At 39.2% G+C, this 15,337-nt stretch overlaps 1 protein-coding gene across 1 annotated transcript in view; it reads left to right on the top strand.

Annotated features, from left to right (window-relative positions):
- The first annotated feature begins 2,198 nt into the window (after positions 1 to 2,198).
- Positions 2,199 to 15,337, top strand: part of LOC127864547 (E3 ubiquitin-protein ligase UBR5-like) — a 128,453-nt gene continuing 115,314 nt past the window's right edge. The window contains 4 exon segments of the mRNA XM_052404269.1: positions 2,199 to 2,339; positions 6,040 to 6,166; positions 6,349 to 6,425; positions 8,463 to 8,585. Coding sequence (XP_052260229.1) covers positions 2,278 to 2,339; positions 6,040 to 6,166; positions 6,349 to 6,425; positions 8,463 to 8,585 — 389 coding nt within the window. The 5' untranslated portion in view covers positions 2,199 to 2,277.

Genomic DNA, 15,337 nt, shown 5'->3' with positions numbered 1-15,337 from the left:
ACAGTGCAACAATACAATGGCTACAGTGCGATAGTACGATGGCGACAAAGCGAGAAGTGCGATGGCAGGAATGCGAGAACGCGATAGTACGATGACGACAATGCGATGACGACAGTGCGAAATTTACGATGATAGTCATATCGTACTGTCGCCATCATATCACCGCATTGTCGCCATCGTACTATTGAATTGTCGCCATCGTATTGTCGCACTGTCGTCATCGTATTGTCGCATTGTCGCCATCGTACTATCGCGTTCTCGCATTCCCGCCATCGCACTATCGAATTGTCGCCATCCTATTGTCGCATTGTCGCCATCGTACTATCGAGTTCTCGCATTCTCGCCCTCTGGATTTAAATGTGTAATCACGATGGCCCTAACGGTATTCCGTGATGTACCAATCACTTAAATTTTGTGTTAGACATTGTAATACATACTCGAAATATTGTAATATACTAGTAGCAGTCGAACTAAGACATGGGGAGATACCATCGGCGTTAATGTTTTCTCTGTTCCTAGGCGATCTGTTTTGACAAATTATGCATAATGCGGAAATAAATAAATAAGACAAATGTTTGATTCTACTACTGTTTGCAGACGATATAGTTGTAATAGGCGAAACGCAGGAAGATCTACACATGTCTATTGGTCGTTTATATACTATTGTAATATACGAAACCCCAAAATATTGTATTCCGTAAACAAGGAGCTACCAAACGTAATGAGATGTGGAAGTTTGGAAATGATAACATAGAAATTGTGAACGACTTTATATATCTGGGTGTAACACTTAATCATACCGGGAATATCAACCTTGATACAAACATTTTGCGTGGTAAGGGCCTTAAATCACTTAACATACTGGTATCAAACCTGAAGAATTATATTTGTGAACCAAATGTAGTTTTGCAGTTGTTTGATGCGTTTGTTTCTTCAATAATAACTTCAAATGTAAACGTTTATGGCGAACTTGGTAGAAATCCGTTATATACGGAATCCAGATAGAGCCAAGTTGATTGTCGCGTGTCGACCTTCGAGGTCGACGCACGACATTCAAGTGACGCACGATATTACACTCGGCATTTAAAGTCGACATGCGACAATCAAGATTTGAGTGTCGCATATCGCGCTGGGTTTTAGAAAAAAAATATTGCAGAAAATCTTGACTGTCGACTGGATTGTCCACTGTCATATAGTGAGTCGCGAGTAATGTCGCGTGTCGCTTCGCATGTCGACTTTAATTGTCGTGTGTCGACTTCAATTGTCGTGTATCGACCTTCGACCGCGACACGCGACACAACTGGTTCGGACAGGTCAGGGACTTACTATGTAAATACGGATTTAGGTGTGGTCTAATAACTCACAAAGCAGTGAGGCTAACTTTTGTCTTTGTTTAAACAGAGAATTATCGACGAATACTTACAAGAGTGGACAGTCCGTTGGCCGCATACATTAAATCAGTCAGATGGTCGTATACATCAAGACAGTCAGATGGTCTTATACATAAAGTCAGTCAGATGGCCGCATGCATCAAATGAGTCAGATGGCCGTATACATCAAGTCAGTCAGATGGACGTATACGTCAAGTCAGTCAGATGGCGCATACATCGAGTCAGTAAGATGGCCGCACACATCAAGACTGTCATATTGCCGCACATATCCAGTCAGTTAGATTGCCGCATACACAAAATCAGTCAGATGGCCGTCTGACAATTTTTAAGCAATTTTTTAATGGAGCTACATAATCGTTGTACATATTGTGAAACCTTACACTTAACGGTATGCTCGTTGACTTATGGACAACGTGGACTTAAAGGTAAACTAACATCATGCTGCATTGCACGAGTAGCCGTGCTTGTGATATCCCAGTGTAGAAGCGTTTCCGATTCTTCGATTATGATTCGAAATTCGAGCTGAATGGTAATATAATTTCGTAACTTATAAAAAGATAAATTAATTACTTTTCCTTGATCGTTATACCCTTATTTTCATTATCAACTAGATACCTGCTAAAAATCTGTGTTAAGTTTATGCATTTATGATACACTGCCATTTATTACTCGGACCCGCACTCGTGGCTAAATGTTACATACTAATTGATTACCCGCAACAATGTCGCTTTAATCCTTCATGGAATGGGAGGTAACTGTGATTAATGCGATGGACCAATCAGAACGCCTGTAACAGCGAACATTTAGCACAGTTAATTTCAAGATGGAATCCACATGCTGATCTCCACATAAATTTAACAATTGTGCTAAATAACTTGTATTAATTATGACCTCTATACACTTTGTTGTACACCCCCTTCCAGGCTCAGATGATCAATTGAATGAAAGGTTGTTAGTTTGAGTTCTTTTACTTCATAAATCGCATTGAGCGATAAATATCGAACGTCGATCTCTTTCTTTCTTGTAGATCTAAGGCTAAAAATAAAAATGTCTATACTATTTAAATTACCTATGAACGAACAATAGTATAACATTTGAAGCTGTTATGGTATAGTACAAATATCCGCAGAGGACTGATAATCGAAGAACATTTATATGGATCAAACTCGTTTCGAACAAGTCTAACGATTTTATTTGCAGAAAAAGATTTCTCTGAATGCTATTATTTAAAAAATAATAATATTAAACTGCAGTGATTATGGTCTTGTTTTACATGTGACTTGTCAAATGTGGATGGAGATTTTGGTTTATGAATAATGATGCTTGTGTAATGCTAAGTGCAAACTTTCAACTCACAGATTTATAATCCAAAGAGTAAAATAGGGTTGCTGAGAGTTGCAATGCGCGTCCAAAGGTGCAAAATTTGATCACCTCTGCAAGGGCTAATGAGCACTGATACTGCAATAACTTATCTACGTTTACCTTTCTAAATCACAAATTCTTGCAAATGGTACCATTAAAAATATACAGCAAGAACTTATTGTTTTCAGAGCTCCAGATAAGGGTCGTATTTTCGTAATTACAATTATTTTCAAGTCCGTTACGTATTTATTTTAAAATCTTGTCGTACCATTAAGAATTACAAAATCCAGTTACGAATATTATTTTTACATTGGTTTGTATCGATTTTTATTGAGTTCTTTTCGCACATTAAAGATCTTTTTGGTGCTTATATAGAATGGTTATCGGGTTTGTTTAACAAAGCGCATTTTTTCCAATAAAAGCGGTGTGTACAGTGACTACAGTCTTTCTGTCAAAAAACAATGGCGGCGCCCAGAGAGCATCTTTAAAAACTTCAAAGCGTGCAAAAACACGCTTTTAACATATTGTACGTAAAGTGAGCCGAAGTTGAATAACAAGAAAGACATTATAGAAAAGATCTTATACGATGTTGTATGTTCAGTTGCCGACACAGTCGGAAAAGCTATAAAAAACGCGACACGACGGGTCCAAAACTTAAACAACAAAAAAACATTGAACGAGTGGAAGGGACGATTCCCGTGGCTAATCGTTGAAAAGATTGAAGGGGAGACCGGTTTAGATTGTGAAATATGTAAAAATTCATCGAAGGCATGCAATCTAAGCACAGTTTGGGTATATGAAGGTATTTGAGAAATAAAATTGTATAATACTGAATAGACACTGTTGAACTCGTATAAATACAGTTGCAAGTATGTTTATTTTGATTTTTTGCATGAAAATAACCATTATTATTTATTTTTAGGTCATTTAAAAAAGTTAAGAATTTTTTCCAAAACTTAGTAGTAACGTTAAGAATAAAATTTCAGAGTTAAGAATTCTTTTTGAAAATCTGGTAGTAACGTTAAGAATTTCACAAAACCTTATCTGGAGCTCTGGCTTTTTTATTTAATTTGTTAGTTTTGTACTATCTACCATTGGAAACTGTCGCCATGTTGCCTACTTAAAGTGTCGCTATTGGTTAGGTTGCAGCAAACATTTGCACGTCTTGATTTTTGATGTAGCCTAAGTCGATAAAGATTTTCAAATATTTACACTGTTCCAAATTTCTACATAAAAATGTCAGCAATAATAGTGTATTGAAATATTGTCGTTTTATGGGTCTATGCAAAGCATAACGCCCATAGGGTGCAATTCAGGTGAATTTAATGTGTTTTTGATGTTTATTTATCACTTTCCTTAATTGGTCACGAACGCCATCTGTGTAGTGATGTGCACTGATCAGATGCTGAGAACTGCGGTTGTGTATGTGTTTGTGTGTATGAACTCCCAGAGCCATCACAGCAAAAATTATCAAAGAATCTGCGAGTCCGTTTTTATACGCCCGTCTATGACGGGACGTATTATGGTATACCCCGCGTCCGTCTGTCCGTCCGTCCGTCCGTCTGTTAATGTCGTACGCTACGTCAAATATCCTTTGACAGATTTTCTTCAAATTTTAACACAATCTTAATATTGATAAACCCTGATCCCCTTTCGTTTTTGACGGAATTCTGAATTGTCGTTCCAGAGTTATGGGACTTTGTTCGTCAAAATTTCGTGATTTCATTGAATGTCCTACTGTAGCTCAAATATCCTTCGATGGATTTTTTTCAAATTTCAACACAATCTTAATATTGATAAACCCTGATCCCCTTTCGTTTTTGACGGAATTCTGAATTGTCGTTCCAGAGTTATGGGACTTTGTTCGTCAAAATTTCGTGATTTCATTGAATGTCCTACTGTAGCTCAAATATCCTTCGATGGATTTTTTTCAAATTTCAACACAATCTTAATATTGATAAACCCTGATCCCCTTTCGTTTTTGACGGAATTCTGAATTGTCGTTCCAGAGTTATGGGACTTTGTTCGTCAAAATTTCGTGATTTCATTGAATGTCCTACTGTAGCTCAAATATCCTTCGATGGATTTTTTTCAAATTTCAACACAATCTTAATATTGATAAACCCTGATCCCCTTTCGTTTTTGACGGAATTCTGAATTGTCGTTCCAGAGTTATGGGACTTTGTTCGTCAAAATTTCGTTATTTCATTGAATGTCCTACCGTAGCTCAAATATCCTTCGATGGATTTTTTTCAAATTTCAACACAATCTTAATATTGATAAACCCTGATCCCCTTTCGTTTTTGACGGAATTCTGAATTGTTGTTCCACAGTTATGGGACTTTGTTGAATGTCAAGGAGACGGCGCTCCATGCTCATGTACTTATAAAATAAACCATGTATTCAAATACAAATAAACTGAAGTAAAAAAATGATTCAAAGGGTTATTTATTACCTTACTACTTCATTGGCGAACGACGGGCGTATCATGCGCTCATGGCGCAGCTCTTTATTATGGACTAGTGTAATGTTACCTGTGAAGAAAGCATGCATGTGGTTCCATCATTTCATAGTTTATCAATCATTTTAATTGGCCTAAACTTATTGTACTCTGTGACTCCGCATTGAGAGCATTTGCTACACAGTGATGTATTTCGGCTCAGGTCTAACTGTAAATTGTCAGTATATTTGGCAATGTGACAATCGCTTTGATCACTTGAACACCGATTTGAGTTGGTGTTATGGTTTTCTGATATAAAAAGATCATTGTGATGCAAAAGATAAGCGTTCATAGTGGCTTAATTGACACAATTGACATGCACATGGGAAGTGTTTCAATTAATATAAGCTATTTTTGGGCACACCTGGTTTGACCCAGTAAGACTTTAAGCCTCAAACAACTTGGGCACTAAAACGGCTTGGTAAATTTTATGGCAATCATGATATGCTCAAAACTATAAACACTGTTCATTACAGCAGAAAACAACAAAGTATTATTTTGTGAAGCTTAATAAAAACCCCTAATTGCTATGTTTGGAATCTTTGAATCAACTAAGAGTGTTTGTTGTGCTGTTGACACAATGTCTATTACAGATTGCATATTATTTAAACAATGTCTATTACAGATTGGGTATTTTTGACACTACGTCTATTAAAGATTGCGTGCTGTTTCTGATGTTGACACAATGTCTTTTAAAGATTGCGTGATGTTGACAAATGTCTATTACAGCCTGTGTGATGTTGCAGACATGAGGTTGTTGTGTTAATGACACAATATCTATTACAGACTGCGTGATGTTGCTGACAGGATTAGTCGCCATGGTTACCAAGCATCTGGAGCTCTCAGCTGCCTACGCAACCTGGTCATCACACAGTGCGTTATAGGGCCGCAGTATTTTGCCTTCCTTCTTGAGGTAAGTCTAAGTACTGGTAGCATTTTGTGTATAAAATTATGTATTTTAGAATTAATTTTCAGTTTGTAACTGCAAAATGACAGATCTTTTCAAAGTGAACAACCAAGTTTAACAATTAATATATCCTTTACTGCAGAACTAATTGTACACTGTTTGAGATGGACACCATATGTTGGTTTCAGGATGGCCGGGTGTGCCGCATTCCCTTCTCAGTCCTGAATGAGAGGCTTGACCTGAACAGGCAGGAGACAGCCAAACCGTAAGAGACATAGTGGCTATCTTGTTTCTAATTTAGACCTTATCTTGTTTCTAATTTGGACCTGATTTATGAATGGAGTGTTTTTAAACAAATGTTGCCAATTTATTATTTGTTTTATGCCCCCCTTCGAAGAAGAGGGGGTATATTGTTTTGCACATGTCGGTCGGTCCGTCCACCAGATGGTTTCTGGATGATAACTCAAGAACGCTTATGCCTAGGATCATGAAACTTCATAGGTACATTGATCATGACTGACAGATGACCCCTATTGATTTTCAGGTCACTAGGTCAAAGGTCAAGTTCACAGTGACAAAAAATGTATTCAGACAATGGCTGCCACTACTGACAACCCATATGGGGGGCATGCATGTTTTACAAACAGCCCTTGTTTAAATTAGTAGTTTAAATAAATTGGAATTTAACATTATATTATCTAAGTTAATTTGATGACTGCTAAGAATTTTATGTTTTTTCTTGCAGTCCTTCAATGCATGCTATTGTTTTATTGTCATCATTACACTTGCATAATATCTGCGTCTTTCCTCACCACTTTGGGACGGGTTCTGGTACGGTTCAAATTAGGAAAATTAGCGTCCTATTCATCTAATTTGGGAAATTTATTAATTATGCTGAGAATTAAATAAAACATGTACAAATAATAAGTTTCATATTAACATCAAAGTGGTGATTGATTTCCTGCACAATCCTGCTTCTATTAACAGTTTACGATAAGTTCATGAAACTTAACTCTCTTTTTACTGAAACTGTGCTTGAGGGTATCAGCTTTCACTGTCTAAATTCGGACTGTTGAGCTTCAAGTTCCTTAGGACAGCCTGTCTCTCCCTGAACAAGGTTTGTGTTAGTAGTCTCGGCTGTGGATGAAATATTTTTGTAATGAATCGTACAACTAGGAAGTGTACTCAATACTTCATACATGATCCCCAATTTTTAAAGTCAGAATGAATAAATGTATGAGTGATAATCATTACCTGTAATTTGTTAGGCTATTTTCATTTAAAACAAAATTTGTTACATAATACTTAATAAGTAGTATTCCAGTATTGCTACACGGCACTGAAGATGCAAACTATTGTGAATCAGTTATGTGTGAATAATCTATTATCACTATCAATGAATAATTTAAGTGGTTTTGTTGCAGTTTGTTGGCTTTGCTATACCTACTACATTAATCATCCCACAGTGTTCTTGTCCACAGTAGCGTTGTGGCCATTTACTTAGGACTGATGATGGTACCCTGGTGTAATCCTTGGAAATTGTGCGTTCCATATACTGAACTATTGTGTACAATTAGAAGTTTTGACAAAAGGGACCAACGTGCTATGCAACCTTTTGGCAATTTGTTTTCTGTGAATTGGGATTTATTTTTTGTGAATTGGGTATTTGTTATTATGAAATTAGGAAAAAATGGTCGAATAGGGAATTGGGCTGATTAGGGTACCAATTAAATATAAAGGAAAAACACTGAATATATAAAATAACTGTGCAAGGGGTTCAAATCGGCTGATACCTTAAACTAGCCCTATGTTTTTATGCCCCCGGATTGAATGAGCGGGGGTATATTATTTTTGGCCTGTCTGTCTGTCATTGTATGTGTCTCTCATTGTATGTGTCTGTCATTGTTTGTGTCACAAAACTTTAACCTTGGTCATAACTTTTGCAATGTTGATGATAGCAACTTGATATTTGGCATGCATGTGTATCTTATGGAGCTGCACATTTTGAGTGGTGAAAGCCAGAAAGGTCAAGGTCATCCTTCAAGGTCAAAGGTAAAAAATTAGGGGGCATTGTGTTTCTGACAAACACATTTCTTGTTTATCTTGGCTGTTACTATATATAGTTTTAAACATCCTATAATTTCATGTTTGTGTTTTCATGTTGTACATAGTGATTTTCTCAGTTATGCATTTCCCCACATGGCATGTATGTCTGTTGGTACAACTTGGGCCATGCAGTGTATGTCTGTGTTCACCTAGGGGCCTGGATTCAGTCAGTTCACTGTGACTGTGTCTATTTCAGGCCCAGCAAGGCAGTGAGGACAGAGCGTGCCAGTGGTGTCCGCAGTGCCACACAGGTCGTGGACAGTCCGCTAGTCCTAGTGCAAGATGTCTTGGGGGCTGGTGTGTCAGACCAACCAACACCGTATGTACCACCTGAACCGTGTAACCAACACCTACATGAACTGTGTAACCAACACCTACATTGTACTTGCACTATGAAACCAACACTGTATGTCACTCTTGTACTATTGAAGTTTTCAAACCAACACTGTATGTCACATATGTACTTTGAAACCAACACTGTATGTCACACTTGTTGAAACCAACACTGTATGTCACACCAGTACTATGTTACCAACACCATATGTCACACTTGTACTATGAAACCAACACTGTATGTCACACTTGTACTATGTTACCAACACTGTATGTCACACCTATACTATGAAACCAACACTGTATGTAACACTTGTACTATGAAACCAACACTTCACTTGTTCTATGTTACCAACACTGTATGTCACACTTATACTATGAAATAAACACTGTATTTCACACTTGTACTATGAAACCAGCACTTCACGTGTTCTATGTTACGAACACTGTATGTCACACCTATACTATGAAACAAACACTGTATGTCACACTTGTACTATGAAACCAGCACTTCACATGTTCTATGTTGCCAACACTGTATGTCACACCTATATTATGAAACAAACACTGTATGTCACACTTGTACTATGAAACCAGCACTTCACGTGTTCTATGTTACCAACACTGTATGTCACACCTATACTATGAAACAAACACTGTATGTCACACTTGTACTATGAAACCAGCACTTCACGTGTTCTATGTTACCAACACTGTATGTCACACCTATACTATGAAACAAACACTGTGTTTCACACTTGTACTATGAAACCAGCACTTCACGTGTTCTATGCTACCAACACTGAATGTCACACCTGTACTATGTTACAAACACTGTATGTCACACTTGTACTATGCAACCAACTCTGTATGTCACACTTGTACTATGAAACCAACACTGTATGTCACACTTGTACTATGAAACCATCATCAATCAAGTCAATCTTGTACTATGTAAAAGAAATGGTTCTTCACACCCGTACTGGTACCCGTCAATCTGTCATTGAATAACACACCCTCTTGATGAAGCAAATGCCAGGAAAATGCTTTTCCTGAGCCAAAGTTATTTATTCCTGATGTAACTTGGTCAGAATGTTTATCTGGGCAATTCATAGGCTCTTTCTGAATCTGCGTCACCAGGTAAATCTTAAAGAAACCTTGTTACCACTCTAGAGGCAACATTTTTTACTCAATCTAGATGAAACACTGTCAGAATGTTTTTCTTGACAATATCTAGAATGAGTTTGAATCTGGGTCTTTCGAAACCCAAAAAAGTTTTTTAAGGGGTAAAATCTTATATGAAACTTTTAACCTTTATGACTCATTCTGTTTGAAACTTGGTCACAATTTTTATCTTGACAATATTACAGCTAAGTTCAAATCTGGGTCACTTGCATCTTGAAATTAGGTCACTGGGTTAAAATCTTTAAAAAAAATCATACCAATTTTAGGGTAACCTTAATGACTTGAGCTCGATGAGACTTGGTCAGAATATTTAGAAAATATCTTTGTTGAGTTCAAATATGGGTCAGGTGCGTCATAAAACTAGGTCACCATGTCAAATCTTAAAAAAAAAAATGGTACCACTCAAGGGCTAATTTATGACTCGGCCTTGACAAATTGTTTGTCAGAATCTTTATCCTTACAAATGTCGGAAATGTTTTAATCTGGGTCAAGTATGCTGAAAGTGTCTGTGGTCTCAAGTGAGTGCTTCAGTGCCATCATGGCTATGTTGTTGTAGTGAATTGATCATGAAATTATTTTAATGTCATAAATACTGACCTGTTATCGTATGCTTATACTTTCCAAGGGGAAATAACTCATCCGGAATTTTAACTGGGAATCCGCCACCTCAATACCGTAATACAGGCCAGGTTAAACAGAGTGCAATGCAACCTAGCCAAAAATCGGTAACCAACCCTCAATATTCTTTCCGGATCAACCAGGTGTATACGTGTCTTTTACGGCTCTGAATTAAAATATTGTTTTTCACTTGGTTGATTGGGGTTTTGAATAGATAAATTGTGTTATTTATCTTTTTATTTCTCATTCGGATTAATTTGTGTGGATTTAATGGATTTTGTTTCATTTGTAAAAGGTAAGCCATGCTTGTTTTTATCGAACAATGGTTTATTTCTACCATGCTGGGTGTTTTCAGGCGCGAACGACCACGTGCAAAACGTGCTCTTCTAATACATTGCTAGAACGTGCAAAGCATGTTCTTCTAATGTGTTACGAGATCGTGCAAAGCGTGTTCTTCTATTGACAGATTGTTTATCATTTGCCATTGTGTGCAATAATGATTTTAACGTTCCGTATGACAATCTAATTGATCGTCATTTTATTTTTCATCTGTTTTGAATTAAACTTTTGTTTAATTTATGATCTACGGCAGTATTATTATAATTTTCATTATGGTCAAATAATGATTTTATGTGCCGTATGATAATCTGGTCTGTGACCAGTTTATGGTTGAATATGCTTTGCTCTTGTTTTTATACGCCCGTCTATGACGGGACGTATTATGGTATACCCCGCGTCCGTCCGTCCGTCCGTCTGTTAATGTCGTACGCTACGTCAAATATCCTTTGACAGATTTTCTTCAAATTTTAACACAATCTTAATATTGATAAACCCTGATCCCCTTTCGTTTTTGACGGAATTCTGAATTGTCGTTCCAGAGTTATGGGACTTTGTTCGTCAAAATTTCGTGATTTCATTGAATGTCCTACTGTAGCTATATAAAAATGTTAAAGTTGTTATAACTTTGGTATGCTTGGACCTAGAGTCTTGAAACTTGACATGAAGGTTGGCCAGAACTAGTAAGTAACCACTGGACATTTCAAGGTCATTCATTTGAAGGTCAAGGTCACTGTGACCTTGAATGTAAAAATGTTAAAGTTGTTATAACTTTGGTATGCTTGGACCTAGAGTCTTGAAACTTGACATGAAGGTTGGCCAGAACTAGTAAGTAACCCCTGGACATTTCAAGGTCATTCATTTGAAGGTCAAGGTCACTGTGACCTTGAATGTAAAAATGTTAAAGTTCTTATTTCATGTTATAACTTTGGTATGCTTGTACCTAGAGTCTTCAAACTTGAAATAAAGATTGGCCAGTACTAGAAGATGACCACTGGTCATTTCAATGTCATTCATTTGAAGGTCAAGGTCACTGTGACCTTAAATGTTAAAATGTTAAAATTGTTATAACTTTGGTATGCTTGGACATAGAGTCTTCAAACTTGACATGAAGGTTTGCAAGCACACTTAGATGACCACTGGTCATTTCAAGGTCATTCATTCTAAGGTCAAGGTCACTGTGACCTTAAATGTTATTGTTGTTCATGTATCCTACCGTAGCTCAAATATCCCCCGATGGATTTTTTATACGCCCGTCTATGACGGGACGTATTATGGTATACCCCGCGTCCGTCTGTCCGTCCGTCCGTCCGTCCGTCCGTCCGTCCGTCTGTTAATGTCGTACGCTACGTCAAATATCCTTTGACAGATTTTCTTCAAATTTTAACACAATCTTAATATTGATAAACCCTGATCCCCTTTCGTTTTTGACGGAATTCTGAATTGTCGTTCCAGAGTTATGGGACTTTGTTCGTCAAAATTTCGTGATTTCATTGAATGTCCTACTGTAGCTCAAATATCCTTCGATGGATTTTTTTCAAATTTCAACACAATCTTAATATTGATAAACTCTGATCCCCTTTCGTTTTTGACGGAATTCTGAATTGTCGTTCCAGAGTTATGGGACTTTGTTCGTCAAAATTTCGTGATTTCCATGCTCATGTACTTATAAAATAAACCATGTATTCAAATACAAATAAACTGAAGTAAAAAAATGATTCAAAGGGTTATTTATTACCTTACTACTTCATTGGCGAACGACGGGCGTATCATGCGCTCATGGCGCAGCTTTTATTCATATATTCGACTACATGATGGTCGCAGAAACAAGAGTGGATAAATACCCGGTGACTTCGCAGATCATGGATGATAGTTGCAGTATCAGTCACCGGGTATCGGGCACGATCGCAACCGTACTATGCTAAGTCTCTTAGACAGTCGGTCAACATCAGACCATATGGCGACACCCGTCAGCCGGTCTTTGCCCGATGGCATTGGTCAAGGACATCGACCAATGCCGGACCATTTGGCATCCGCCATACGGTCATTATCCGGTGACAACACTGGTCATGATATGACCGGTACGTCACCTGGGACGTTGATCACGGACCATTGATCGACGTCTGACCGGCCGGTCCGGTCAGCGGTCATGTCACCGGTCCGGTCCGGTCATTGATCACCGGTCCGGTCACCGGTCATGTCACCGGTCCGGTCCGGTCACCGGTCATGTCACCGGTCCGGTCACCGGTCATGTCACCGGTCACCGGTCCGGTCATTGATCACCGGTCCGGTCACCGGTCCGGTCCGGTCACCGGTCATGTCACCGGTCCGGTCACCGATCATGTCACCGGTCCGGTCCGGTCACCGGTCCGGTCATTGATCACCGGTCCGGTCACCGGTCCGGTCCGGTCACCGGTCATGTCACCGGTCCGGTCACCGGTCATGTCACCGGTCCGGTCCGGTCACCGGTCATGTCACCGGTCCGGTCATGTAACCGGTCCGGTCATGTCAACGGTCCGGTCCGGTTACCGGTCCGGTCATTGATCACCGCTCCGGTCACCGGTCAACAGTCATCAGTTAGGCCTGCCACCGATAACACCAGTCACCGGTCAAGAAGAAGAACTCGGTCTTCTTCATTGAATTATTCTCCTATTCTTCGTTGAATACATCGTCTTCATCAAGGATTAGACATCGGACACGCTCTTCTTCGTCGAGCAGTTCTCATCGTCGCGGCTCTCGTAAGCGATCACGTCGTCACTCACGGAGACGTTATTCTAGAAGATCTCGGTCTCATCGCAGCCGATCCACATCTCGGCCGATCCAGATCTCGACATCGCAGGAAACGAGGACGCCGTCAACCTTCACGTAGACATCAGCGGACTGCATTGAGCACCACTGGATAGTTATCGAACATACCTCTCCTTCATTGAGCAGTTCTCGGCGTTGATACGCTCGTAAGCGATCATGTCAATGCTCACGGAGACAATATTGTAGAAGACAATATTTCCAGCGTAGCCGAACAATATTTCGGCATCGAAGTTATATGGATGTCGCCACTTCTCACGTGGGCGTTAATGAACCTACTGGTCATATCGACGTTCTCCATTTTATTCCTTTAGGAATATCATGTCTCCATTCCACGTGTGATGGTTCTTCTTATGGCATCCACACATGTTGCAGTCACCGAGCCGTAGTTGTATACGAACACTAGTTCGTTTAACATTCAGGCTTCGGGATAAGCTGTTCTTTTCTCCACTACGACTACAAGGACACTTATGCCTATTAATACTGATAATCTACCGTTGTTTTCCGGTTAACATTATCAGATGACTTCGTGGATGGTCATTCTTCTGCACCAGATATTTCCATTCTGACGCAGTTATATTAAACCGGTCCCGATCACCGGACATCGGTCACCATTCATCGGTCATATCACCGATCACTGATCACCGGTCAGAATAAGTGATGTCTCATCGCCATCGGATTGGATTTTTTTTGGCATGATCTTCTTTTCCGAGCAGTGCTTGACATTGATAACAGACCATATGGATTCCACCATTTTTCGGTCTTTAACTGGTAACGTCACCGGTCATATTATGACTGGTCCGTTCACCGGGCTACAGTTACCGGTCATTGACCGGTCCGGTTCAGTCACCACTTACCAATTACCGGTATTCCACTGTGTTTTCATCGGTCAATTTTTAGTATCACGGGTATCGTCTACATTACATAGTTGTATACCCCTGGCTATGATTGTATTGAATACTATATTTTATGGATTCAACAATCTACATGACTTTTTGTGTTTTTCAATACTGATGTTCTACTGGCGACGGTTACCAAATCATGCTATATCTGTTATTTGTACTTCTATCTCAACCGGCTACATGCAGACTACTGGTCTTGCAGATAGATCGGCTGAAGTGGGCTCGGAGACTAGCATTGAGGTCGAACATTACTATTTGACCTCTATTAATTTATGTTCGAGACCCGAAGGATGAATTGTTTTAACCGCCTTTACCTGTCGGCTACAGACTTTGCAGTCAGTGTCACGGAACAGTTGGGACACATTAATGACGCTAGCAGGATTAGCAAGACGACATTTGTATCGACTTCTGCTTTTCTATTGCTCCTACGGCAGTGCATATTTTCAAGCTACTGGAATCAACAAGAGTTCTGATACATAGGATTGCCTATCAGATTGACGGCTACAGTCTTGTAGATGGCTTAGGACCTATTGAACTCAGATCTTAGATCCTAGGATCTGGAGGGACCTCATCTTAAAGTTATTCTTCTATTACACTTCTGGCCATAACAGGCCGTCTTCCTATAACTGGTCGTATTCCTTTCGGAATTCGTCCAGGTTAGAAGTCTTGAAGTAAATAGATTAATCAAGTCAGAATTTAAGACTTCCATGCATTCTACCGGCAAGCGTGGACCCGCTTAAGGTTACCCCTAGGGTTTTCACCTTTTTCTGCCATCACACCTCCGATTCCGGAGGTACCACTATCAATCATATTTCCGTACTTCGCAAATCGATGACTTCGCGACCTGTATTATCCAGGATTTTAAAGGCGCCTGTTATTGGTTCAAGAAGAG

The sequence above is a fragment of the Dreissena polymorpha genome, chromosome 1, assembly GCF_020536995.1.
Source record: "Dreissena polymorpha isolate Duluth1 chromosome 1, UMN_Dpol_1.0, whole genome shotgun sequence".
NCBI classification, from domain to species: domain Eukaryota; kingdom Metazoa; phylum Mollusca; class Bivalvia; order Myida; family Dreissenidae; genus Dreissena; species Dreissena polymorpha.
This window is presented reverse-complemented; position numbering and strand designations above follow the sequence as displayed.